Source organism: Ahaetulla prasina, chromosome 17 (genome assembly GCF_028640845.1).
Source record: "Ahaetulla prasina isolate Xishuangbanna chromosome 17, ASM2864084v1, whole genome shotgun sequence".
Taxonomy (NCBI): Eukaryota; Metazoa; Chordata; class Lepidosauria; order Squamata; family Colubridae; genus Ahaetulla; species Ahaetulla prasina.
Genome location: NC_080555.1, coordinates 402,990 through 426,426, shown reverse-complemented (window position 1 = coordinate 426,426; position 23,437 = coordinate 402,990). Strand labels below are relative to the sequence as shown.

General features: G+C 60.8%; 5 protein-coding genes across 9 annotated transcripts; 2 read left to right on the top strand and 3 right to left on the bottom strand.

The window, feature by feature from the left end:
* Nucleotides 1-622: 622 nt before the first annotated feature.
* LOC131186488 (interferon-stimulated 20 kDa exonuclease-like 2) lies at nt 623-2,245 on the bottom strand. Its single transcript, XM_058160124.1, has 3 exons — nt 1,435-2,245; nt 1,061-1,261; nt 623-853 (listed from the first exon to the last, which is right to left on the bottom strand). The coding sequence occupies exons 1-3, from the start codon at nt 2,143-2,145 to the stop codon at nt 722-724; spliced, it is 1,044 nt and encodes a 347-aa protein (XP_058016107.1). The 5' UTR covers nt 2,146-2,245; the 3' UTR covers nt 623-721.
* A 491-nt stretch (nt 2,246-2,736) lies between these two features.
* On the bottom strand, nt 2,737-3,817 carry LOC131186787 (interferon-stimulated 20 kDa exonuclease-like 2). Its single transcript, XM_058160710.1, has 3 exons — nt 3,684-3,817; nt 2,914-3,333; nt 2,737-2,785 (listed from the first exon to the last, which is right to left on the bottom strand). The coding sequence occupies exons 2-3, from the start codon at nt 3,231-3,233 to the stop codon at nt 2,737-2,739; spliced, it is 369 nt and encodes a 122-aa protein (XP_058016693.1). The 5' UTR covers nt 3,234-3,333; nt 3,684-3,817.
* Nucleotides 3,689-6,488, top strand: METTL25B (methyltransferase like 25B). Of its 4 annotated transcripts, XM_058160121.1 has the most exons (7): nt 3,947-4,078; nt 4,177-4,449; nt 4,517-4,579; nt 4,677-4,817; nt 4,896-5,551; nt 5,684-5,856; nt 6,102-6,488. In XM_058160121.1, exons 1-7 carry the CDS (start codon nt 3,983-3,985, stop codon nt 6,218-6,220), a joined length of 1,521 nt encoding a protein of 506 aa, XP_058016104.1. In that variant the 5' UTR covers nt 3,947-3,982; the 3' UTR covers nt 6,221-6,488. The 4 variants fall into 4 exon arrangements, 3 of the variants coding, with proteins under 3 accessions (XP_058016101.1, XP_058016103.1, XP_058016104.1); XM_058160118.1 differs by having other exon boundaries at nt 3,689-4,449; XR_009152377.1 differs by lacking the exon at nt 5,684-5,856 and having other exon boundaries at nt 3,689-4,449; nt 4,896-5,683; nt 6,102-6,235.
* MRPL24 (mitochondrial ribosomal protein L24) lies at nt 6,417-8,487 on the bottom strand. Its single transcript, XM_058160125.1, has 6 exons — nt 8,145-8,487; nt 7,870-8,027; nt 7,672-7,767; nt 7,445-7,542; nt 6,873-7,003; nt 6,417-6,696 (listed from the first exon to the last, which is right to left on the bottom strand). Exons 1-6 carry the CDS (start codon nt 8,470-8,472, stop codon nt 6,560-6,562), a joined length of 948 nt encoding a protein of 315 aa, XP_058016108.1. The 5' UTR covers nt 8,473-8,487; the 3' UTR covers nt 6,417-6,559.
* A 4,516-nt stretch (nt 8,488-13,003) lies between these two features.
* On the top strand, nt 13,004-21,506 carry LOC131186487 (ETS translocation variant 3-like). 2 transcript variants are annotated; one of them, XM_058160122.1, is made up of 5 exons: nt 13,004-13,154; nt 14,072-14,139; nt 14,504-14,741; nt 15,644-15,759; nt 17,617-21,506. In XM_058160122.1, exons 2-5 carry the CDS (start codon nt 14,094-14,096, stop codon nt 18,783-18,785), a joined length of 1,569 nt encoding a protein of 522 aa, XP_058016105.1. In that variant the 5' UTR covers nt 13,004-13,154; nt 14,072-14,093; the 3' UTR covers nt 18,786-21,506. The 2 variants fall into 2 exon arrangements, with proteins under 2 accessions (XP_058016105.1, XP_058016106.1); XM_058160123.1 differs by having other exon boundaries at nt 13,013-13,154; nt 14,084-14,139.
* The last annotated feature ends 1,931 nt before the right edge of the window (nt 21,507-23,437 follow it).

Genomic DNA, 23,437 nt, shown 5'->3' with positions numbered 1-23,437 from the left:
TTCTATTGCTGCACCCATCCAACCACCCCACCCCCACCCGACAATCCAAGCCATAAAAACCAGGCACCCCTCCTGTTCTGATACAAACAATGTGCCAAGATTGGAAGGTATGCTCTGATTATTAAAAGTCCCCATCGTCTCTTGGGAGGACCAAATTCTGCCACTGGAGGTGAAGTGGGAGATCACAAGGGCCCCCTTACGGCTCCCAGGCCGCTGCTGAAGGGAGCAATCCCGAGTGGTCCTTGGAGCTGGGGTGTTCCCAAACTTCAGAAGAGGGGGAGCAAGTCCCGGCTTCACTTTCCAGATGCTTTTCAATAAGGCAGGCTCAGCCGGGTGGAGGTCCCAAGGCTGCATTAAAGCGCCAGCCTTCAGCACCAAGGAGGGCTGTGCCCAAAAATCCCACCGGTTGAGGAACCCCTCCGTGGTTGTAGCCCCACTCCTGCTCCCTCCCCCATCTCTGGGGAGGCACCAGCACCCCTCGAGCGCTGGCAGGCAGGCCTTCCTCCCCACCCCAGGGCAAGATTGGCTCCCAAGAAGCCTGCAAGGAACACACCAACGTGGGCCTCAGCTGGAGACAATGTAATGGACTCGTCCTTCTCACCCCCCCCACCCCTCAGCTACGGCTTCTTCCCCTCCTCTGCCCCCCCCTCCAAAAGCTTCTGCAGCATCTGCAGCTCTCACTCCGTCAAGTCCAGGCCAGCTGGCTCTTGGCCAAGGGCCGTCACGTGGTGCCCGGCGGTCCATCCTGGAGGGAGGAGGTGGCCAAGTGCCTCTCCCACTCCACCTCAATCACCTTGTACAGCTCCATGGTGGCCCTGGCATCTTCGACTGACGAGTGTCCGTTGTGACCAACCTGGAGGGAGGGAAGGAAAGGAAAGAAAGTCTGAGGGTGTCATTCAAAGTCCTGCTGTAGAGGTGTTCCCTGGCCACAGGGGCACCCATTCTCTCCCCCTTCCTCCCTGCAGGACACACCCGAACGCAGCCCCTGGTTTTAAGAGAACCACCTCCCAAACGAGCAGCCGGGATCAGCACCTGGGCAGGTATGCCTAGGACCTGTTACCTGAATGTCTCGGTGCAGGAGCTGCTTGGTGAGTCGCTTCAGGGAGGCTGACTCATTCTCGGGAAAGCCAGCCTTCCGATTGAGCAGGGGGATTTTTGAAGTGTCCCTGGTCAAGGATTTGGGGTGGAAATATTTGAGGGCTTTGAAGTCGTTGTGGATTGCGTGGCCAATGACAATGTTCCCCGAGAGAAGCTTAAGAATCTGGAAAGAAAGCAGGAGAGGAAGCTTGTTCAACCCCCGAATGCACCCATGGTCTCCTAGCCGAGACAGGAGGAGATGATGCTGATGCTCACAATGCCCAAACCAGAAGATGCCCCTACATGGGCACTGAGGGGGGGGGGACTAAAAAAGGATGAAGAGGCTGCCTATCTCACCTCTTTCTGGGCTAACTTGAAGGGGACGGCGTCTCTCATGTGGTGGTGCCTGATGCCACTCCACCGAGTCCGGTAATTGGTGATGGGGCTCAGGGGACGGATGTACTTATCATACATCACATCACCATAGTAGCCAACCACGCTGCATCGAGCCAGGTCACTATTGCGCCCACCGGGCCCGGTGCCCACCATTTCACAGTCAATGGCCACCATTTTGCTGGGCTTGGCTAGCACCGGCGCGTCAGGGAGGCCACTCTTGAATTCATTCAACAGGCCTGCTCGGGAAACATCCCCCCGGCTGCAGAGGGTCCCGTTGGGCTTCTCAGCACCGCACCCAGTTTTCCTGGAGGCCGCCGCAGCCAGTGAGGAGCTGGAGGTGCGGGATGCAGAACCCACAGCACCTGAACCAGAGCTCTCCTTGGGCGACCTTTTGAGTCGGCAAGGGGGCCCCTCCTCCGGTAAGGCTTTGCTGCCTTCTTTTGCCTCCACTCTCTGCTTCTTCTTGGCCCGGTCGGGTCCCGCGGAGCAGCCGAGTGAGGCATCCCGCCTGGGCAGGGTCGGCTGGAAGGGCAGCTGCTTCTGCTTCAGGAAGCCCTTCCGCTCCAGGAACTGACGGCGTTTGACAAAGCGCTGGTGCTTCTTGTTGCCCCCGGAGCTCTTCTGGGGCGGCTGGGAGAGCACCGTGTCCAGGTTGAGCAGGATGTCCGACATGGCGCCCAGGCAGGAGGCACCGGATCAGCAAGGACAGTTGCAAGCGGCTCTCTAGAGGGCTCCGGCTGCAGGAGGAGACGGGCAGGTCGGCATGGCTGCCCTGCAAGAGACGGACGGAGGGGGCAGGAGTGAATCCCGAAGGGCCCCTGCCCCTCCTCCCCGCCCCTTGGCAGGAGACCCTGAGACAGCCCCTCGCCCTCCCGATCGCCGCCCCCGGGCACCTGAGCGGCTCCGTCCAGGCTGCGAGGCCGGGGGCCGACTAGGGCTTGGCTGGCCGGGCCTCCTCCGCAAGGCTTTGCTGCCTTCTTTTGCCTCCACTCTCTGCTTCTTCTTGGCCCGGTCGGGTCCCGCGGAGCAGCCGAGTGAGGCATCCCGCCTGGGCAGGGTCGGCTGGGAGGGCAGCTGCTTCTGCTTCAGGAAGCCCTTCCGCTCCAGGAACTGACGGCGTCTGACAAAGCGCTGGTGCTTCTTGTTGCCCCCGGAGCTCTTCTGGGGCGGCTGGGAGAGCACCGTGTCCAGGTTGAGCAGGATGTCCGACATGGCGCCCAGGCAGGAGGCACCGGATCAGCAAGGACAGCTGCAAGCGGCTCTCTAGAGGGCTCCGGCTGCAGGAGGAGACGGGCAGGTCGGCATGGCTGCCCTGCAAGAGACGGACGGAGGGGGGCAGGAGTGAATCCCGAAGGGCCCCTGCCCCTCCTCCCCGCCCCTTGGCAGGAGACCCCTGAGACAGCCCCTCGCCCTCCCGATCGCCGCCCCCCCCCCGGGCACCTGAGCGGCTCCGTCCAGGCTGCGAGGCCGGGGGGCCGACTAGGGCTTGGCTGGCCGGGCCTCCTCCGCAAGGCTTTGCTGCCTTCTTTTGCCTCCACTCTCTGCTTCTTCTTGGCCCGGTCGGGTCCCGCGGAGCAGCCGAGTGAGGCATCCCGCCTGGGCAGGGTCGGCTGGAAGGGCAGCTGCTTCTGCTTCAGGAAGCCCTTCCGCTCCAGGAACTGACGGCGTTTGACAAAGCGCTGGTGCTTCTTGTTGCCCCCGGAGCTCTTCTGGGGCGGCTGGGAGAGCACCGTGTCCAGGTTGAGCAGGATGTCCGACATGGCGCCCAGGCAGGAGGCACCGGATCAGCAAGGACAGTTGCAAGCGGCTCTCTAGAGGGCTCCGGCTGCAGGAGGAGACGGGCAGGTCGGCATGGCTGCCCTGCAAGAGACGGACGGAGGGGGGCAGGAGTGAATCCCCGGGGGGCCCCCTCCGCCCCCTCCTCCCCCCGCCCCTTGGCAGGAGACCCCTGAGACAGCCCCTCGCCCTCCCGATCGCCGCCCCCCCCCCGGGCACCTGAGCGGCTCCGTCCAGGCTGCGAGGCCGGGGGGCCGACTAGGGCTTGGCTGGCCGGGCTTCCTCCTCCTTCTCCACCTCCCGCGCCCAAGAGGCGCCCAGGCCCGGCTTTGTGACCGCGGCGGGGCTCCGGTGGCATCACAGCGGGCCGGCCGGACGCGTCATGGGCGCCTCCAGCCCCCCCCCCGCCCCGCCAAGGGGGACCCCACGCCCACCTGGTCCTGCCGCCACGGCACCGCGCCGCCGACCCGGATGCGGAAGCGCCGCCCGGCGGGGGAAACTTCCGGTCACACCGGAAGTCGTTTCACGGCCTTTCCCGAAGCTTGGAAACCGGCGCCGCTTGGCCGCAGTTTCGCCCAGCCGAGAGGGAGAGCTCGGGGGCGGGGGAGAAAGGGAGGGAGTTGCTGGCCTACCGACCGGCGGACAGAGGCCTCTCCGTCCGAACCCGGAAGCGCGCCTCGGGCGGTGGGCGGGGAGTGCGGACGGTGGGCGCCCGGGGACAAACTTGTCCACCATGCGCGGCTTCGCCCTGGAGCAGCAGAAGCGCCTGGCCGCCAGTCTGGTCCGCGTCCTCGCGCTCTACCGGCCGTTGACCGACGCCTACGTCATCGTAAGCCCCGCCCCCTCCCGCTCCCGCTCTCCCGGGGCCGGTGGTCTCCGCTGAGCCGCCCCGCCCCCGCCTCTCTCTTTCTCTCTCTCTCTCTGCAGGAGTTCTTCAGCGACGACCTCTGGGGGCGCCTCCCCCGCGGCTGGCAGGCGGCGCTGGGCGAGCTCTCCCCGCCGGAGGTGGCGGCGCTGCTGCTGCGGAAAGGCCGCCCGGGCGAGCTGTGGCCGCTGTCGCTGCTGGCCTTCCGCGCCGCCGCCCACGCCCTGCCCTTCCCCCGCCGCCCCGCCGCCGCCGCCCGCGAGCCCCCGCTGCCGCCCCGCTTCCGCAGGCACCTGCGGCCCAAGAAGCAGCACGAGGTCCGGCAGCTGGCGCAGGTGCGGGACGGGCGGGAGGGGGGCCTGGGGGGGACCGAAGAAACCCTGACCGCCCTCTGCCCGGCAGGTGCTGAAGCGGCTGAGCGAGCTGACCGGGTGCCGCCGGGTGGTGGATGTGGGCGCCGGACAGGTGAGCCTGGGGTGGAGTGGGGGGGTTGGCTCTGGGCCCCCCTGCCCTGGTTGGCCACGGGTGCCTCCTCGGCATCGGCCTCTCCTCCCTCCTGCAGGGCCACCTCGCCCGCTTCCTGGCCTTTGGGCTGCGGCTGTCGGTCACGGCCGTGGAGGGAGACGCCCGGCTGGTTGCTCAGGCCGCCAAGTTTGACCGGGCGCTGGCTCTGGAGCTGGAGAAAGAGCGTGCCAGGCGGCAGGTGAGTGGGGCGGAAGGGAGGCGACTCCTGGGCTTGCTCTGGCTGCGACTTTCCTGATTGCGGCCCTCCGTCTTGCAGGCTCCAGACACCCCTCCTGTCCAGGGGCCGAGCCTCGTGGTGGGCTGGATCAATCCGGACACTCCGTGGCCAGAGTTCGTGCAGCTGCTGCGCTCGGGGAAGGCCGTGGGAGATGGGAGTTCGCGGGGAACAACCTCAGGCCGCCAACCCACCCAGCCTTGTGAACCGAGGGAAACTGAGGCTGGAAAGGGAGGTGCAGACCGTGGGGGGAATGGGCCAGACTCCCTGGAGCAGAACCCACCAACCCACCTGCAAGCACAATACCCCCAGGGGCCGCTTTTGCTCACTGGCCTGCATGCCTGCGGGGACCTCAGTGCGACCCTCCTCCGGCTCTTTGTGGCCTGCCCCGACATTGTGGGCATCACTTCCGTGTCCTGCTGCTACATGAAGCTGAGCACCGGAGAGGGCACCCAGCCCGGCTACCCCCTGAGCAACTGGGTGGCTGGTCTGCCCGGCCACCAGCTCTCCTACAAGGCCCGGGAAGGTGCCTGCCATGCCATGGAGGACTACATTCTGCGGCTGGAGCACAACAGTCCTTCGCTCAAGACGCACTGCTACCGGGCCAGGCTGGAGACCCTGATCCGGGCCATTGATCCCACCAAGAAACGCCTTGGGGTGCAGGCCATTCCCAAGACCCACGAGATGACTTTTGAGCAGTGAGTGAGCCCCGCCTCTTTCCGGGAGCTGCGGGGGCACCTTCCCCAGCTGGTGGGATTGGTACCACTTCTCCCACCAGCCCCCAAGACCTCAGTCCAGAACAGCAAGTGGAGCCTTTCCTTCCCGGGCAGGTATGCTCGTCGGGGACTGGAGCGTGTTGGGATGAGCCCCAGTGGGCCCCTGGAGCCAGCCTCTCCAGCTCAGCAGCAGCGGGTGGTGGTCTTCTTCAGCCTTGCTCTCCTGCTGGCTCCCTTGGTGGAGACCCTTATTCTCCTTGATCGCATGATTTACCTGCAGGAGCAAGGTAAGCTGCATCTGGAGTCTCGGCATCCAATAGCGTCTTACTGCCTCGGTGCAGGTAGCACTTAGAGCAGAGAGGACCCAGTGCAGACCCCCAAGCCAGGGCTGCTGGTGGTGGTGGTTCCATCTTTTCCGATTTCACCGCCTGCTTTTGAGGGTCTGGGGGGAGCTGTGACAGGGCTCCTTGCTTCTGACTCCCCTTTAACAAGGCTGCTCCAAGGCCACTCCCTTTCTCTTGCCTCCCCCCAGGTTTCCCCTGCGAGCTCGTCCCTCTCTTCAACCCAGCGCTCTCTGCCAGGAACCTGGTGCTGGTGGCTGCCAAGAAGGTGCCGCCCTCCGACCTCTGGGGCCTGGCCGCAGGAGACTGAGGAGGCTCCTGCTCTAGATGAGTCTCTTCTCAGTGTCTGATGCAGAAGAAGCGAAAGGACTTGGCCTTATCGTCCCCCGGAGTGTCCCGTTGCACCCTAGCCAAACAAGCCAATGGACCTTTTGGAGGACGACGAGGGAGCGGCCCAAAATGTTTATGTCTCTCCCGTCTGTTGTGCATTTGTAACGACAATACACTTGTTTTTCTATTAAGGGGTATTTATTATTGGTTGCTTCTTAGCCTTTAATAAAAGACGGCCTGTGAACACTCGTGTGAATGCAGAGCTTCTCTGACTCCTGCTGCGTCTCCCTCCCCAGGGAAGGAGGGAGGAGCAGAAGCCTCAATACCAATAGGACTTCCTATGCCGCCGTGTCTCTACGATTCCCATCCGCTCCATAATTTCCTCTTGAAAGGTCTTCAAGGACGGGGTGTACGTCTTCTCCAGGGTGTCCTTGGTGGAGGTGTCCTTTGGGCCATCTGAATTGGCAAGGAACAGGGCGGGAGAGAAAAGTCTGTCAAGCCAGTTTCAAGGTTCCAGTCCTCATACTATTTTAAGTACAAGCCAGCCCTAGGGCACGGCCAAGCAGAAGTTTGTCCAAAGTGACCACTGACTCATCCTCCTCCCTTCCTTGCTCAGCAGAGAAGCTGCTTACCGACCCAAAGCTCAGGGACGATGCCGTCTTCCCTCTGCTCAATGGGTTTGGGGATGATCCGGCCTGTCCGGACGGAGACCCGCACGCGCTCGCCCTGTTCTGTGTAGCGCCAGGCCACTTCGGTGGGCAGCCTGAGGTCACGCAAAGCGGACACAACGGGGAGCGTCCATGAGAGGCCCAAAGGGAAAGTAATCAGAATTATCATGGTCTAACACTTCTTACAAGAAACAAAATGCCAACTGCTTCGCAAACGCCACGCTCAGAATACAAAAGGCCAATATTCAGTCCCCGACCAAGAGTTTGAAAAAAAAACAAAAAAAACAATAGAAATCTTCAGGTTTGTTTTAAAAAGCAGCCATCTTGGCAAATGCCCCACTGGCCGCCCAAAGGCAACCCATTTCCCAACAGGAGTGATTGGATTTTGTGGTGGGGAAAGGGCACCACTTCCCTGGAAAGCGACACAGGGAGGGAGAACAAAAGTCACCCCACAACTGCATCCCCCAGACACTCAAAACGATGTATGGCCCCCAAAGAGGGGGCGGGGGGGAGGTGCTGAGGCAATCCAGCCTTACCTGTCGGTGGGATCCACCAGGCCCACCTCCTTCAAGGACAACGGCTTCTCCCGGGCAAACATGGTCCTGCCCGCCAAGGTGTCCGCGTAGTAGTAGCCCTGGGGGAGAGAAGCACAGTGGAGCCTGCAGCCCCCAGTCCCAGTCCCAGGAAAGCCCGCGGGGGTCCCAAGGGCGGGAGAACCTTTTGCCCTGCAAGGAAGGGCTTCCCATAGACGCCCACCCCTTACCATGTTGAGGCGATCCAGCAGCACCGACTGCTGCTCCTTGTCCACCTGGATGACCTGGCCTTGCTTGCCGGCCTCGCGCCCGCTCAGGATCTGCACCTGCGGGGGGGGGGGGAGAAAGGAGGGCGGTGGGTGGGTGGCTGGGGCGGGGGCTCGTGGTGGGGGGGGCGCCTGCCTTCCGACGCCGGGCTGCCAACTCACCGTGTCTCCCCGGAAGACCTGCCAATCCTCCTCCGGGATGGGCGGCAGCGCGGGCTTCTTCCTCCGGGGCGCCTTCCTCCCCGCCCAGCCGAGCTCGGCGGCCCAGGGGGGGGTCAGCTTCTCCCCCATGGCCAGCAGCCGCGTCAGCCTCATGGTGCCTGCAAGGGGCGCAGGTTGGGGAAGGGGACCGGACTGGCTCAGCCCCTCCGCCTCCCCAGCTGCAACCGGCGCCCGCCAGCCCCGGAGGGCCGTTGCGCAGGGCGCCCTTCGCTCACCTGCTCCGCGGCGCTTCCAAGCGGCTTCCCGGGGCGCGGGGCGGGGCGCGGGTGTCGGCCGAGCCGCGGTGCATCCTGGGATTTGCAGTCCTAGCAGGCAGCCGCACTCCCCAGAGCTCCGAAAGCGCAGAGCGTCCCAGTCTGGGGTTCCCGAGCCAGGAGCCGCTTCCAACTTTCCCGGTTCGCGCATCCCGCTTGCAGAGGCTTTGTCGGTCTGCCACCTGGCTGCCAAGCGGGCGGAGGAAAGGCCGGCGCGGATGGCAGGATGGCTGTGGCTGGGCTGCGTCAGGGGGTTGCGTTTCCATCCCCAGAATTCCCCAGTTGGCATTAACGTTGGGATCTAAATCCGGGGTCTCCAACCTTGGCAACTTTTAAGACTTGTGGACTTCCAGAATTCTTCAGCCAGCTTTGCCATGGTTGGAGACCCCTGATCTAAATCCTGCTTTTTCTTTTCTTTTCTTTTCCCCTCTGCTGGTTGAGGATGGGGTGCGCAGTGTCAGAATCTCCCTGTGGATTTTCCCATTTTATTCTGAAATGTTCAGATTTCTGTATCCATTTTGCTTTAATACAGAGCACTGGAGAAAATGCATTTCACAGGACAGCAGGATAAACAGTCCTCTTTAGCTACAGGTTGCCTGATCGATTGCCCTCCTCCTCCACAACTTGCATTATTATTCACCCAACCTTTATCGAAGGAATGCAACCCCCCCTCCCATCTCGCCATAGGGGAAGCAGCAGAGCAAAAATGTTGGGGTTGTTCTTAGTTGTGAAGTCGTGTCCGACCCATTGTGACCCCATGGGGATTTTTATGGCAAAGATACTGGAGTGGATTGCCATTTCCTTCTCCAGTGGATCATATTTTGTCAGAACTTGTTGTGTCTCGTCCGATCTCACCACAGCTGGGGCCTTCTTATCTGCTTCCGAACACGGAGGAATGTCTAGTATGCCTCCCGGCCCCAGCCCTGGCTCCATGCCCAGACAGGCTGAAGAGGAGGAAGTATCTCCAGCCCCCAGCTCTGGCTCCATGCCCAGGCAAACGGAGCAACTAGACCCCTCCCCCTCCTCCACAGCATGTGAGCCTGAGGGAGGTCAATTGCCAACAGCTCCAGACTGGAGTGACCCTTGCGTCAGAAGACTTGATAGACGGAGGCAACAGAAGGAAGGGAGGGGCAGGCCTGGATAAGTGCTGAGTCATAGAGCCACACCCCATGGCCTATATAAAGGACCTGCTTTCTGGCATTCTCTGAGTCAGGCAAAGTCTAAACATATCTTGCTGAAGTCACTTTCTGGTTTCCTGCCTGCCCTGAGGACTTTGCTAGGACTTTGGCAGAGCTGCAGAGGCACGCCTGATTCAGAATTCCCTGACCCGGCCGTCAGCGGAGGAGTGGGACACGACAGAACTCTCTGCTATGACCTGTCCGTCTTAGGTATCCCTGCACGGCATAGCTCATAGCTTTATTGAACTACGCAAGCCTCTTTGCCACGACAAGGCAGTAATCCATGAAGGGAAATTTTGGGGAGCAGCACTCAAAAAAAATGCACCCAGAATTTGCGTGGTTAGAGACTGCAGATCTCTATTTATGCTGCCCTCCTTCCAGAAGGCCCGCCGACCCCTCTGCCAGCTTTGCTCGCCTCTCAGGCACCCCCATTAGACAAAGGTGGGGCAGGAGAGAGGTTTGGGTCGCAGGGGCTCTCCCAGGCGCTTGGCTCCTCCTGCTCCTCCGGGTCCAGCTCCTGAGGTGGGACTTGAATGCCCAGCATGGTCTCCACGTGCCACAGCCGGGTCTTCACAGCCTGGAGGTGCTCCCTGAGGATCTTCATGGACTTCAGGCAATCATGGCAGCTGCGAAGATCCTGCCTGCCTGGAAGGAGAGAGCCCCATGAGAGGTGATGCCTGCAAGGGGGGTGTTACAATCGGGGCCTTTTTAGCTCAGACACCCAACCCCCTAAGGGAGGAGCAGGGGAAAGCACCCTTCCAACATACGCTCTTGGAAGTGAGAAGACTGGAACTCATGCGCAGCTTGTAGCTCCTGAATCAGGGCCATGATCTCCTCTGGAGGCACAGGAGCCGGAAGGGCAGGCTCTGGGGAAATGTCCTTGGGGGCCGATGGGTCAGGAACCAAGGGGTCAGCCTGAGTCTTGCCTTCGGGATCACCGGCTGAGGGGAGGGGAGGTAGAGTTAGCAATGGCAGCTGCTTGGGCTCTCGGTATTGTAGTCTGCCAACAGCCTGCGGAGCTGGCAACGGAGTCGAACAGCAATGAGGCTGAGGAAGAGCATGGGCCAGTCCTGGAAGCTGGGGAACGCCCGGATGAGGGCTCTGCGTCGGAGGCAGAGGTGGGGCCAGGGCCATCGGGGAGTGATGTGCGGACTCCGGAGCCTCCAGAGGCTGACAGTAGAGAGGCAGAGGAACAGGAGGAGCCTGTTCCTAATGCATGCATGAGAAGAACTGCCAGAAGGCAGCTCAAGCAAAGAGGACAACTCAGGAGTAGGGCCAGGAGATGATTGGCCCCTCTCATAAAGCTTAAAAGACCAGCAATGGTGTTTGGGCTCTTTGCCAAAAAACAACATTGATAGCTTCGTCTTCTTGCATTTAATTTTGTATCGGTGTCTTCTGAACTTTTGCCAAGAAAGGCCTTTGGCAGTTTGCCTAATTGGATCAAGGTTGGTGATAGGACTGAGGAATTGTGTTGGGAGGAATTTGCTTTAGTTTAGTTGAACTACGCTGAGAATGAGTTAATTCCCAGCTGTTCTAATAAAGTTTGTTTGTTTTTACACTGACTGAGTTTCCTACTACCTACTTGGGCCTGGGTCACAACACCCAGGCTGGAGGCCACCGTTGTGAGGCTTACCATTTGCAGCAGCTGGACCTGGTTGGGGCTGCAGCTGAAGAAGACAACCTGGGAAGCAGGATAGGAAGGGCACAGAACATGTCAGTAGAGGCTCTTCCCCCCCTCCGCCCCACGCAAGCTTCTGCCTTGGTTCAAAACATGGGTATCTCTCCAGAGCCCCCAAGACTTCCCGGAGCTTCAATCTCTTCTGTGAGTCTTCACTCACCTTCCCCTACAACGGGGTCTCTTTCGGCTCCGTTCTGGGTTTCCCTTTTGTCATCCTCGGAAAGCCTGCAAATGACGAGCAAAGTGTATTTGTGATGCCGTGCCCCACAAAAAGATACCCAGGGAATCCAAGGCAGCCAAAGACTCAGGAATATCTAAGGTATCCCAAGCCCGGTTTCTCCTTCCAGCACCAACATCTCCCCCATTTGCCTTGCCTTACGAAAACAAGGTTTTCTTTGAGTTCCAGAGAGACAGTTACTTACGGTCTGTTCTTCTCGTAGATGGATCTAGAAGAAAAGGAAAAAACAGCTGCCAGGAAATTGAGCCCACCGGTGCCCAGACCCAAACATTTGCCAATGTGAGCCAGCTCTCCTTCCAGTTAAGGGGGCTCTCAAGAGACGGTCCAAAGAGGCTGTGCTGATCTCCAGGGCTGCCCTGCTCCCAAGGCCAGCCAGCCATGGCTGCGAAAGGCTCACCCTGGCAATCTCTGGGGCTTTGGCCTTTACCTGCGGAGATGCCGATTAAGAGAGAACCAGTTCTGCATCCTGATGCCAGCTGAGTTGTGGCTGCTGGAATCCTCACCTGTCTCAAGGCAACCGAGACGGCTGGGTTCCACCTTGGTTGTGAGGTCATGCCCTATTTTGAAATGCAACAGAAGCAGCACCTGGGGACCGACACTGTCCGCTGCTGGAAATGATAACTCTCAACCATTCCTGGAAATCCCTGACCTGCTGGCAGAGCAGTCCAGCACCACAGATGTTACTATAATGGGATCAGTCATAAAAACAGGCCGGGAAGTTATAAACACTCTTATAAAGTGGGAAAATGTGTGTGTGGGGGAGGGGAGTTTTGTATCAGAAATCCCAGACGGACTTCAGTGTCTGAGGCTTCTCTCAAGAACTCACCAGAGGACCGAATTCATAGCAAACGTTAATCTAATTCCTGTCTGATCTTGGGAAGGTGCCTAGAGGAGAACCGGGGATGGAGCCGGGCAATGAAGAGGCCCAATGGGGGACCTCATGCAGGACAGGACGCGAAGGGTCCAAAGCAGGGGACTCCAACCTTGGTGACTTTAAGATTTGTGGACCAGCTCCCAGGGTTCCTCAGCCAGCAAAGCTGACTGGGAGTTGAAGTCTACAAGTCTTGGTCACCAAGGTTGGAGACCGCTGGTCCAGAGTACAGAGCCCCGTCTGGGGCGCCTTCCGCGCTGCTGCTCCTTTGCAACGAAGGGGAGCCAGCGCCGGGCGAAGCGCAAAGCGCAAAGCCTTCCCGTCCAGCTGCCGTTCGGTGGCTTCTCCGCAGTGCGGTGCTGCTGCCTCGGAAGAAGAGGAGGAGGGCTCCTCCAGCCGCCTTCCAGGGATGCCCACCTGGGACCCAGCCCAAGGGGAGCCCTCCTCCTCCGCTGGCTCCCTCGGGGGCTCCAGGGCCACGCATGCCAGGGGGAGGCGGCAGCAGGAGGGCGGGATGCCAGCCGCCCGCAAGGCGATGCTTAGGATGGGGGCTTCAGCGCTTTCTGCCCCTTTTATTTCCCCAGCCGGAGGGAACTTTCGTTTTCTGCTTCAAGGGGGGGCAGCGCCGGGGGCGGATGCGGGGAACGGCCGTAAGTGCGAGGACCGGTCTGAAAGTCCCTTTTCCCCGTCGGGAGACGCGGAACTAGAAAGGGAGAACCTGACGATGATAGAGAGGAGGAGCAAGAGCGGCCCGCCCTGGCGGATCGGAAGCGACGCGCGCCTTCGCCCCGCCCGTCCGTCTCCCCCCGGAAGTGGCGCGCGGTGAGTCAGGGCGTGTGGGCGGGCGGCCCGTCGACGAGGCGTTTCCGTTTCCGGTGGCTGGCGCTGGAGGTGGGCGAGGAGCTGCGGCGGCGGAGCTACGGGAGGCAGCAGCAGAAGCGGCCGCGCAGCCCGGCAGGCCGCACGCACCCGCCGACGGAGCCCCAGCCGGCCGGCCGGCGGTCAGGTGAGCCCGGGCCTAGCGCGGCGGAGGGTCGGGCCTTCCCGGCCAGGCGCTGGTCGGCCGGGGGGTCGGCGGGGACTCCGGGCCCCATCCTCCCCTCCGCGTCCCGGGCAGGAGAGGAGCGGGGCTGGGGCCGCACGCGGGGACGGAGGGGATCCGGGAGGGAAGCTTCGGCCCTCGCGGGGTCTTCGGGCGCCCGAGAGTCCCTCCGGACGGGCCCGGTTTCCCAGGCCGCCCAGACCGCGCGATCAGGGGCTCCACTGCCGAGAGACGCCCCGGGCGGCGCTATCGGGATCCGCGGGCGGAGGAGGCTCCTGATCGGCCCTGCGCGCCGCCCGGCCAGAGAGTCGGGAGGCTGCGGCGCCGCCGGCCCTGGACTGGCCCCGCTGACTTCATTGTCCAAACACGGGCGTGGCGGAGGGAAGGAAGCCGGCGGGGAGCCTCCCGGACAGCCGCCCGGCCGCCCTCCCGCCTCTAGCCCGGCCTCCCCCGGCGGAGGAGGAGAAGGAGGAAGCGGTGAGATCTGGGCCGGGGGCGGCGGGGGGGGCAGTTGCTCCCTGAAGGACTTCGAGAAAAGGACTCGGAATTGGGCGGGTGGGGCGTCATTTTGCCAGAAAACCGGGCTGCCCCTGCTCCCCCTCCAAGCGGCAGGCGAGGAAATCCTCCTCCCGCAGGTGTGTCAGCCCCTGGAGCCGTTCTGGTGCTGATATTCAATGCCGTGTTTACAATCGGCAGCCAAATCGGGTGGGGTGCGATTGCCGCCCCGATAAAAGTGGCGAAAACCCTGGATTGCGCTTTGTGGGAGCTGCCGAGCGGCCCTTTCCTTGGTTGAGGAGGTGTTTTGTGTGCTCTGGGAAATAATAATAATAATGCGCCTAGAGCTAACCATGGTTTTCCTTCCTTTTTTCCCCTGCCTCCAGCCACCCTACCAGGAGCAGAGACATGAAGGCAGGCTGCCCCATTGTGGAGAAACCAGAAGGAGGAGGAGGTGAGGCGGCTTCTGGGCAGAAGTCTGGTTTTGGGGCCTGTGGCAAAGATGGCAAGGCTTTGGCTGGAGGACCAGGAGACAGGACCTTGTTCCTCCTCTTCTGTTCTGGGGGAGGGGGCTCCCTCGGCAGACTCTTTCCTCCCAGCCTCGGCCTGGGCTGCCAATCCCTTTACTGGAAGGGCTGGAAAGGGGTGCCTGGGAGGGTGGCAGCACAGGGGACTTCTAGTTCCATGTTTTTTCAGCCACAGCGGCCACATCGCCACCACTCAGTTCGGCAAGGGGCAGAGGTGGTTGGCTTTCAGGTCGCCACTTCTTTCTGATGACCTCCCCCCCACCCCCGGCTTTGCTTTTTTTGGCCTGCCAGGCTATCATTTCCCTGACTGGGCATACAAGACTGAATCCAGCCCAGGCTCCCGCCAGATCCAGCTGTGGCACTTCATCCTGGAGCTGTTGCAGAAGGAGGAGTTCCGGCACGTGATCGCCTGGCAGCAGGGTGAATATGGGGAGTTCGTCATCAAGGACCCAGACGAGGTGGCCCGGCTGTGGGGCCGGAGGAAATGCAAGCCCCAGATGAACTACGACAAGCTGAGCCGGGCTCTCAGGTGAGCCTGATGCCAGTGGAGAAGGAAGGACACGAGGCCCTCGAAAGTGGATCCTTGGGATGTAGATGGATCTGGAGTTTTTTTGGGGATGCCTTCCTCTGACACCCCCCCCCCCCATGGCCTGGGAAATGCCAGCAGTCTTGAACGGGAAGCACTTGGGAGAGAGGGTTCTGGAGCAGACCTGCCCCCTGCTGTCTTTGGGCATTGGGTTCCTTCCTCAAGAGAGTTTCTGAGGCTTGCTGGAAAACTCCAACTGAAGCTCATTGATCCACCTTCCCTGGCGTGCCACAAGTGTGGCGCCCACATCCCTGCAAGCTCCCCATAATTTTGGAGGGTCTGCCTGCCTGCCCCAAAGATCCTGATTGGGGATGGATTTCCTGGGCGGGTGGGTCGGCGTTGCCAAGGAGCCACCTCTGTGAAAAAAAAAAAACTCCCAGGGTCTGAACTTTCCACTCCAGAAAGTTGCTGGCGTCCCTTGGCTGCCTTCTTGAGATCTTCCCCGTGCCCCACCCTCTGTGTTGGCTGAGCGACGGACTTGAGCCGGTGCCAAGCTGTGAGCGCTGGTGGCCCAGGTGGCACGTCCTTGGCTTTTCTTCACAGGAAGCTGAGGCTTGGCTGAGCACCCTTGTCAGCCTTCTGCCCTCTGTCCCTTACAAGGAGGCGCGGCCTGCATTTGCATAATGGAGGGGAAATTTGCAGAGCTCATCCTTCACCTCTCTCTCTCTTTTTCTTTCTTTCTCCCCCCCCCCTCTCTTTCCATCCTTCCACTTCTCTCTCTCTCCCTCTCTCGGGATGGGGTAAAGGCTGAATTGGCCAGGCAGAAGGGCTGCCGGCCTGGGTCTGTCCCCTGCTACTCGGGCGCTTCCCAAGGAGACTGACGGGTGGCTTTCCTCCCTCGGCAGGTACTACTACAACAAGCGGATTCTGCACAAGACGAAAGGCAAGAGGTTCACCTACAAGTTCAACTTCAACAAACTCGTGATGCCCAGTTACCCCTTCCTGAACATCCGCCCCACTGGTGAGCAGTCAGCAGGGCCCGGTTCTGCCAGAGGAATATTTTCATGCGTTCTGTTTGTGAGTGACCCTGGCTGGCAACACTCCCACGCTCTCCCTGCAGAGTAGGCTGGGCTGAGGGCGAGTGCCTGGCCCGAGGGAGCATCGGAAACCGGGCCTTTCCAGTTGAGCAGTCTGAAGGCCCAGACCGTCCGTGGCAGTTGCCAGGTTGCAGCTGCTCCGTTAGCATCTGGGAATTGGGTGGAGGACAGCTGGTCTCGGTTCACCTCCGCCCCTAAACTTTCTGGCTGGGCATCCGGCGACGTGGCTTTTTCCCCAGCCGAAGAGCGGCTCTTTTCTGCCTTTGGCTTTCCCCCTTTCACCGGGTGCTCCAATTGGCACGGCCTCTTTTCCCGGGGCTGCCAGACATGCCTGCTGCCATCGTGGGGCAGTGAGTTCCACTGCGGCCCTTTTTCCCCGCTGGTTGTAATCACACGCTTGGCGTTCAGCCGCTGGCGGAGCGAGGGTTGCCAACCCAGCAGCTGCCAACCCTGGATTCCTGCTTTTCCTGGGCCTGGAAAAAAAGCAGCCAAGAGAGTGACGCCCTCCCCAGTGTGGGAACCGGTAGCCGCCCCGGGCCTGGCAGAGGAGCTCCGGTCTCCTTGACTGACGCTTTGGGCAGTGCTGGGTGTGGCTGGGAAGAGGGCGAGCCGAGCGGCTTTCCAGGGTTCTGCCCCAAGTGGACCTCCAGAGCTGTGGCTTTTTTGAAGGGGCCCCTTGCAACAGGTTATGGTTTCCCCTCCGCTGATGTGGAGCTGGTTCCTGGTGCATGCAGGCATCCATCCCTCGGCCTGCCCATGGAGGAAGGCTCTTTGCCCCCAGGATGGCTCTGCGCACTCGGGACAGGTGCCCTGGGCCAAGGCCTCCCTCCTCGTCCACAGCTCTGTGGGGAGGAGGCCCCGGTCTTCCCGTCTCTGACCCCCCCCCCTTCGTCTCTGGTTGCCAGCTTGTAGTAGCTCTTTGTTTTATATGTGGGGGGTAATTGTCCCACGGCGCAAGTGCTCCTTGCCAGGAAGGTCCGGCCACGTGATCCTCAGCCGAAAGCCGGGGCCCAAGAGCGGAGCAGGGCTGCACCCCCGTGGCCTGGACAAGTGCAGGAACAAGTCCGGGCAGTTGCTCACCCTGATTCCTCTCGGCCACGCCCTGCGCTCCCTGAGGCTGGCAGCCAGCAAAGCGGCTGGAAGCTGCCCCGTGATTACAGCCTGTTTTCTTTCCTCTTGCCTGGGGAGGTGGAGGCCCCACCCTGCTAGGGAGGGAGGGAGGGAGGGAGGGAGGGAGGGAGAGGGCCAAGGCTGAGTCTCCACTGCCTCGCTCCCCCCGGGAGGGCAGAAGAATCTTCTCTGCCCTCTTCCTCCAAGGAGCCTGGGCAGAGCCTCTGGCCACACAAAGGCCGGGTGTTGTAGGGGGGGACCAGGAATGGGTTGCCCTTGCCCCCCCCCCCCGAGTTGGGCTGTCCAATTCTGTCACCTGGGGGTGCAAGGAGGGGGCGCTTGCTAAAGACAGGCCTTAGTTGCAGCTGCGTTCTTAGAGATGGGAAGGGGGGTCTCGGGAAGGGGACCCAACCTGAGCCTTTGAGAAGCCCAGATGGCAGCAGAGGGCAGGGGCTGGGCAGACCTTCTCCTGGGCATCTGGGCAGTGTTGATGGGAAGGTGGGGGCTGCCTCACCAGGCCTGGATCTCGATGGTTTAATTGCCAGAACTCCCTGACACCCCCTCGGAAGCTGCTTCTGGGGCACCCCAAATCAAGAGAGCCCAGCCTCACTTCTTGTGGGTTTGTGATCCGGAGACCCTCCTCTGACTCCGACTCCTCTCTTCCCTCCCAGGCGCCGTGCCACAGAGCGCTCCTCCGGTGCCCACGGCTTCGTCCCGCTTCCACTTCTCCCTGGAGGGCCAGTCGCCCAGCGAGGATTCCCAGCCGGGCTGCTTCTCGGGCAGAGCCCTGGGGCCGCCGGGCCAGGAGGTGCTCAGCAATGGCAGCGTGGATGAGAAGGTGTCTCCGGCGCTGGAGCTGGACGGGGCGTCGCCGGATTGGCACCGCAGAGTCGACCTCCTGGCCACCCGCAACACGGCAGCCGCCCCGGGCACCGTCGGCCACCCGAAGCGCAAGTCGGACCTGGTGCTGCCCATCTTCGGCCGGGCCAGCCTCTACCCGGACGCCCACAGCCCCTTCACCGGGTCGCCCCTCCCTCCCCGTGGGGGGGTGCTCAACGTGCCCCTCTCCCCCGCCCTGTCACTGACCCCCACCCTCTTCTCCTACAGCCCCTCCTCGGCCATGAGCCCCTTTGCGCCCGGTGGCAGCAGCTGTTTCTCCTTCAGCCCTGAGGAGATGAAGCACTACTTGCACTCCCAGGCCTGCTCCGTCTTCAACTACCACCTCAGCCCCCGGACCTTCCCGCGCTACCCGGGCCTGATCATCCCACCCCTGACCTGCCAGCCGCCCCACGAGGAGCAGCCCCCCTTCCCCATCAAGCTGCAGCCCCCACCCGCCGGGCGCAAACACCGGGAGCGCCACGAGAGCGAGGGGGGCGGCGGGCCACCTCCGTCGCCCCCCCAAATCAAGCTGGAGAGGCCTTTGGATGAGGAGCTTGGCAGCACCGACTCCCCAGAGAGGGTCCTGGTGGGGCGGGAGGAGAGTGAGGGCTCGGCCCCTCCACCCCGACGCCCGGAGCTGCCGCGGGAGAAGAGGCTCTTCCTGCATCCGGCCGCCCCAGCGTGGCCTGGCATTTCCGTGGTGCCCAGCCTGGCCAAGAAGCTCAAGCAGGAGGAAGGGGCCACTGAGAAGCCCCCCGCGCAGGAGCTCGGGTGGGAGCTGGGGGCCCTGGAGAAGAGGGAAGACGCTGTCATGCCACCCAAGCTGCGCCTGAAGCGTCGCTGGAACGGGGACCGGCTGGCAGAAGCCCCCGAGGAGACCCCCAGCAGGAAGCCCTCCTGGACCGGCAGCCTGGACACGCCCCATATCCTGCTGGCCCCCAAGGCTGCGGTGGATACTTAGGACAGGGAGGGGGACGTGGGGCGGCTCCGAGGTGTAATGTAGCAAGGTTTTCCTGGCTGGGGGGGGGGCAGGAGGAGGTTGAGGAGGGCTTCACTAAACTTGCGGGGTGGGGGGGGTTGCTTTGTGTGTGTGTGTATGCGTGTGCACGCGTGTGCATTGCAGGTGAAATGCAGTTTTTCATGTCCCGAGGGAGGGGGACTCCTTGGCTTGCAAAGCCCCCTCCTGGGCCATTTCTGTGTGGCCGATGCAGCAGCAGTGCCTCCGATGGACCCGCTCTTGTTTCTTTGGGGGGGGGGGTGGTGGTAGCCCTGGGGGCTTCTCTGAATCTCTCTTGTTGCTTTCTGGGTGGTCTCCCTTCCCAGTCAGAGCCAGGCTTCTCTCACGCTTGTGGAGGACGGTGTGTTGGGAGACAGAATTTGGGGTGGTGGGGGCTGGAACATTGCACTGTCTTTCCAGTTTGGGAGGCAAGATGAAGCCGACAGCCCGCGGAGGGCTTAGGGGGCTGGTGGGGTGCTGGCTTGGCGGCCTGCAGAGCGATTTTCAGAAATATTGGGAGCGTGGGGGGTGGGGTGTTTTCACCTTTAAAATAATCTTTTTTGACTGTAGAAGAAGCCATGGCAATTTCTGCTCTTGAACCTTCAGGGATGTGGATGGGAAGTGAAACGGAGACCCAGATGCCTTTAACGCAGCCCTTCCTTTACCCCCTTCCTTCCTTCCTTCCTTCCTTCCTTCCTTCCTTCCTTCCTTCCTTCCTTCCTTCCTTTTCTCAGCTCTGGCCTTTGAGGTGGGGGTCCTAGACAGAGGGATTGGTGAGCTCCGAGGAGAAGGCAGCCCGGGGCGGCTGTGCCCTTTTGTGACTGCCTTACTGTGGCCCCTTTGCGAGAGCACCCCTTGAGGACTGGGGGGGGGCTGCCGAGTGGAGGGAGTAGACAGAAGGGGGGTTGGTGGCCTCAGTCATGCCAGGCTCTTTCCTGGGGGCTCTTTGTGGCAGGCAGTCTCAATGGGCCCCTTTCCCAGAAGGACTTAAGGATTCCGTGGAGATCGGGGAGGCTCTAAATGGGGCTGCCCTCTGGACACCTATTCTGTTTATTGGAGGCTTCTGTGCAGTTCGTTTGTAGCATGTGAAGAAAGCCATTGAGTGACTTGTGGGGGGCACGGAGGGGGGGTCTCTCTGCGGTGGGTCTGGTGTCCGGTCAAAAGCTCTTCCCCCCTTGCTTCAGCTGCCCCTTGCATGTCCAAACCTTAGAGCCTTTCTGCTTCGTGGGGGGAGGAGGGGAGGGGAGGGGCTCCCGGGGCCCCTTCCCCCCCAGAGGAAGGGGGCTGGCCGTGGGGCCCAAAACTCAGGAACTGAAACGTGACAGGCCTCCTTCACCTGGGAGGTGCACTCTTTCCTTCTATTGAACCCAAGTGCCAGAAGGGGTGGGGTGGGGGGGTCACGGGGTGGGGGACGCCTGTGTTCTTTGGGGAGAGGCAGGGCTGGGGATTGGAGGCTAGCACCCTTGCCACCTTGTGCCCATTGCGATCTTCGCCTCCGGGCTTTGGGGGTGGGGGGGCTCCCCTGCACTGAGAGCTGCGGTGCCTGTTCAGGGATACGAGGGCTCAGCTCTAGGGTGCTCCAGGGGCGGGGGGGGAGGGGGCTGCCAAGAGCTTACCAACACCTGAGATGTGCCTCCTTCCCCAGCCCCAGGCAGAGTCGGTGGGGGCAGCGAAGCCCCTTCCCCTGGCGCGCTGTGTTGAGGGGCATCCGGGCCTGCCAGGCCAAACAGCTCCTTGTGCCAAAAACTGAATCCGCTGCGCAGGGGGGCGGGGGGGCATCGGCATCCCGTCTGCCGCTAATCAAGGAAGCATTCATACTTTGGGGAAATTGTTTTGATGTGTTGTAGCCATAGAAAATCTTAGGTGGGTTTTTGCCGAGGCCCCCCCTCCCTCACCAGGACATAGTAGGGTGTGGGCAGGGGGGCTGCTGCTTCTGGCTGTTAAAAGGCTGACCAAATGCCCTTGGCAAGGGTATTTTCAGTGCGGGGGGGGGAACAGAGTTGGGGGCTAAAGACCCAGAAGCCCCCTGCTGCTGCAGACCCCTTGGCTCCCCCTTGGGGAGGTGGGGGGAGACGGTGTTCTGGGTTCCCCTCGGATGGGAAGAATTTACCTCGAGGGTGGGGTGGGGTGCGGGGACTTCTCTTCTACCCCTGCTTTGCTCTGTCTCCTTTTCTTTTGCGCCTTAGGGATGTGGCTGGACTTAGGGAGGGAGATCCGGTCTTTGGTTCGAGGGGCATCCCATTAGGTTATTTTCTTAGGAAAAAAAATTTCAACTTTAGAGTGTTAAAAAGTGGCAAAGTATTTACTGATCACTCCTTTAATAAAAAAGAAAACATTTTTTTCCATGAGATGGCCCTGACTGAAGAACTAAACACAGCGGGGCAGCAGTTCATAGCTTGAGGTATTTGTCCATGTAAAGCAGGATTAAAATTGTGTCTAAAAAAAATGTAAGTAGTCCTCATGCTTTTGTGCAGTGCCTTTAGACGTTCCACTTTCTATAAAGTCTTCAAAAAAAAAAACTTTGCATATATATTATATATATGATGTAATGTTATAGAAATATATGTATAATATACATATTTTTTCCAGGGGTATCTGATAGCTCTGTATTTTGTTATGGAAGTTGATATGAGATATTTTACCTCAAATTTTAAAAAAAAAAGTTAAATAAACCTTTTAAGTAAGTCTGCTGGGATTCCTTCCGTCTTTTGCTTTTGGGCAGGCTTATGGTGAAAGTTGGTGTCTGTGTTGCAGTGGGGGGGGGCGGCTGCCAAGCAGATGGAAGCACAGGCCACTGGGTCCCCCTGCTTGGTTGTGTGTGTGTGTGTGTGTGTGACTCTTATTCACGCAAGGTGGGGGCCCACACACGAGAAAGGCCCAGGGGCCTGGAGGACGGGTGGCCAGCAAAGGTGGACCCTCAACCACACCGGAGGTCCTTGCCAAGCTCAGTGGGATCCCAGGGCCTCGGGCCAAGCAATCTTTCCTCAGCCTGATGCCTGTGGAATTTTTCTGCCTGCTTCCAGGAGCTGCAAGGAGAAAGTTAAGGCAACTGGATGTTTGTTTGAGGCCCGTGGCTTAGCTCTGGTGAGAAGGCACCTTTGACCTGGGAGATTACTCGGTCTTGTTGCTGCACTGATCATCTGGAGTCCCTTCCCAGGAGCTCCAGGAACTTGCCCTTCCACACCTGCCTCTTCCCTGGAGGAAGGAAGCTGCACATGGCGCCTCGGCCAGCTTCCATGGGCATTCCCGCGGTTGTCCTGGCCACAGCTTCGGCCCCTGCTCTATCCAGAGCTCTGCGTGTCCCTGGGGCAGAGCTTGCGGGGTGGTTGCAGGCTGGGCGTGGGCACCACCGCTTTGCCACGTGAAGTGACGTGTGTGGGCCTCTGGATGAGAAAACTCCACCTGGGTTGGCTCTGATTCACCCGCTCTCCCTCCCTGGAGCACCACATGGCGCTTCCTCTGGTGGGAGGGCAGGGAACGGCTTCCTTTCAGCACGCTTGTAGCGTAATTGCCTGCTGGGAGCCTCTTGCCCAGGGAGTCACATGAGGCTCCCGGGCAGGTTGTGCCAGCTGGGCGAAGAGGGGCGCAAACTAAGGGTGGCTTCATGGATGCCTGGAGAACAGCTGGGGAAACGGCTTTAAACTCTCGTCTTTACTTTAACAGGGAAAACTGGGTGCTCAGATTTCTCCAGGGCTCCCCACCTGTTTTTGGCACCCTGATTCTCCTGCTTCCCGTCCTGGCGATGCCCAAACTTTTGCAGCCGTGCTGCGAGACACTTTAAACCCAGCTGCGTGTCGCAGGTCGCATTCCCATTTGCAGGCTAACCAACTTCGTCCACTTGGAAAAAATAAAAATCCTGAGATCCAATTCCTAGGCTCATCTGGGGTCCATCGCTCCCATCTCCTAAATGGCACCTGTGGAGGTTTCCCATCAGGAGCACAGCCTCTTCCCCTGCAGGCTGCAGCCAAGTAGGCCAAAAACACGAACTCGGAGCCTTCGTAGGATTCCTGTCTTAGGCAATGGAAAACGCCTCCAGCTCAGCTCCTCCTCAAATGCTTCAAAGTAGCCAGTTCCTCCCAGCGGCATCTGGGGCTGCAGATACTTTCAAAGTAGCAGCCGAAACCCCTCCTTGGGCGCTGTGTGTGTGGGAAACCAAGGAAGCCCAGGTCTCCCTACTGCACAGGCTCGCTGGCATCTTGGCAGCTCAGATGGCCAAGGCCTGGGTGAAGTGCCCCCTTCTTCCCCTCCAGCAAGCATTGCAGAGCTAGAAAAGCAACCGGGAGCAACACCCAGATAGCACTGGACCGCAGACCCTGGTCCAGTGGCTGTTACCTCTGCCTCCAAGAAACATGGTGCCGGGCTGGGTTTATTGCTTGGGGGCTGCGTGCCATAATGGGTAGAGACCGACAGCTTCAGCAGCACTTCCACTGCTGCTGAAGCATGGAAAACAGGTGACACGCCCTGGGAATGCCCAACCCAGGGGAAAAAAAAAAACCAGCAAGATTTTCTTCCCTGTGCCAGCTCCCCCATTTCCTCCAAGCCAACTTTCGGCGAGAGTTTGGGGCTGCCTCTCTCCTAAGCAGGATGCGGCACTTCCTGGAAACACTCCTTGCCAC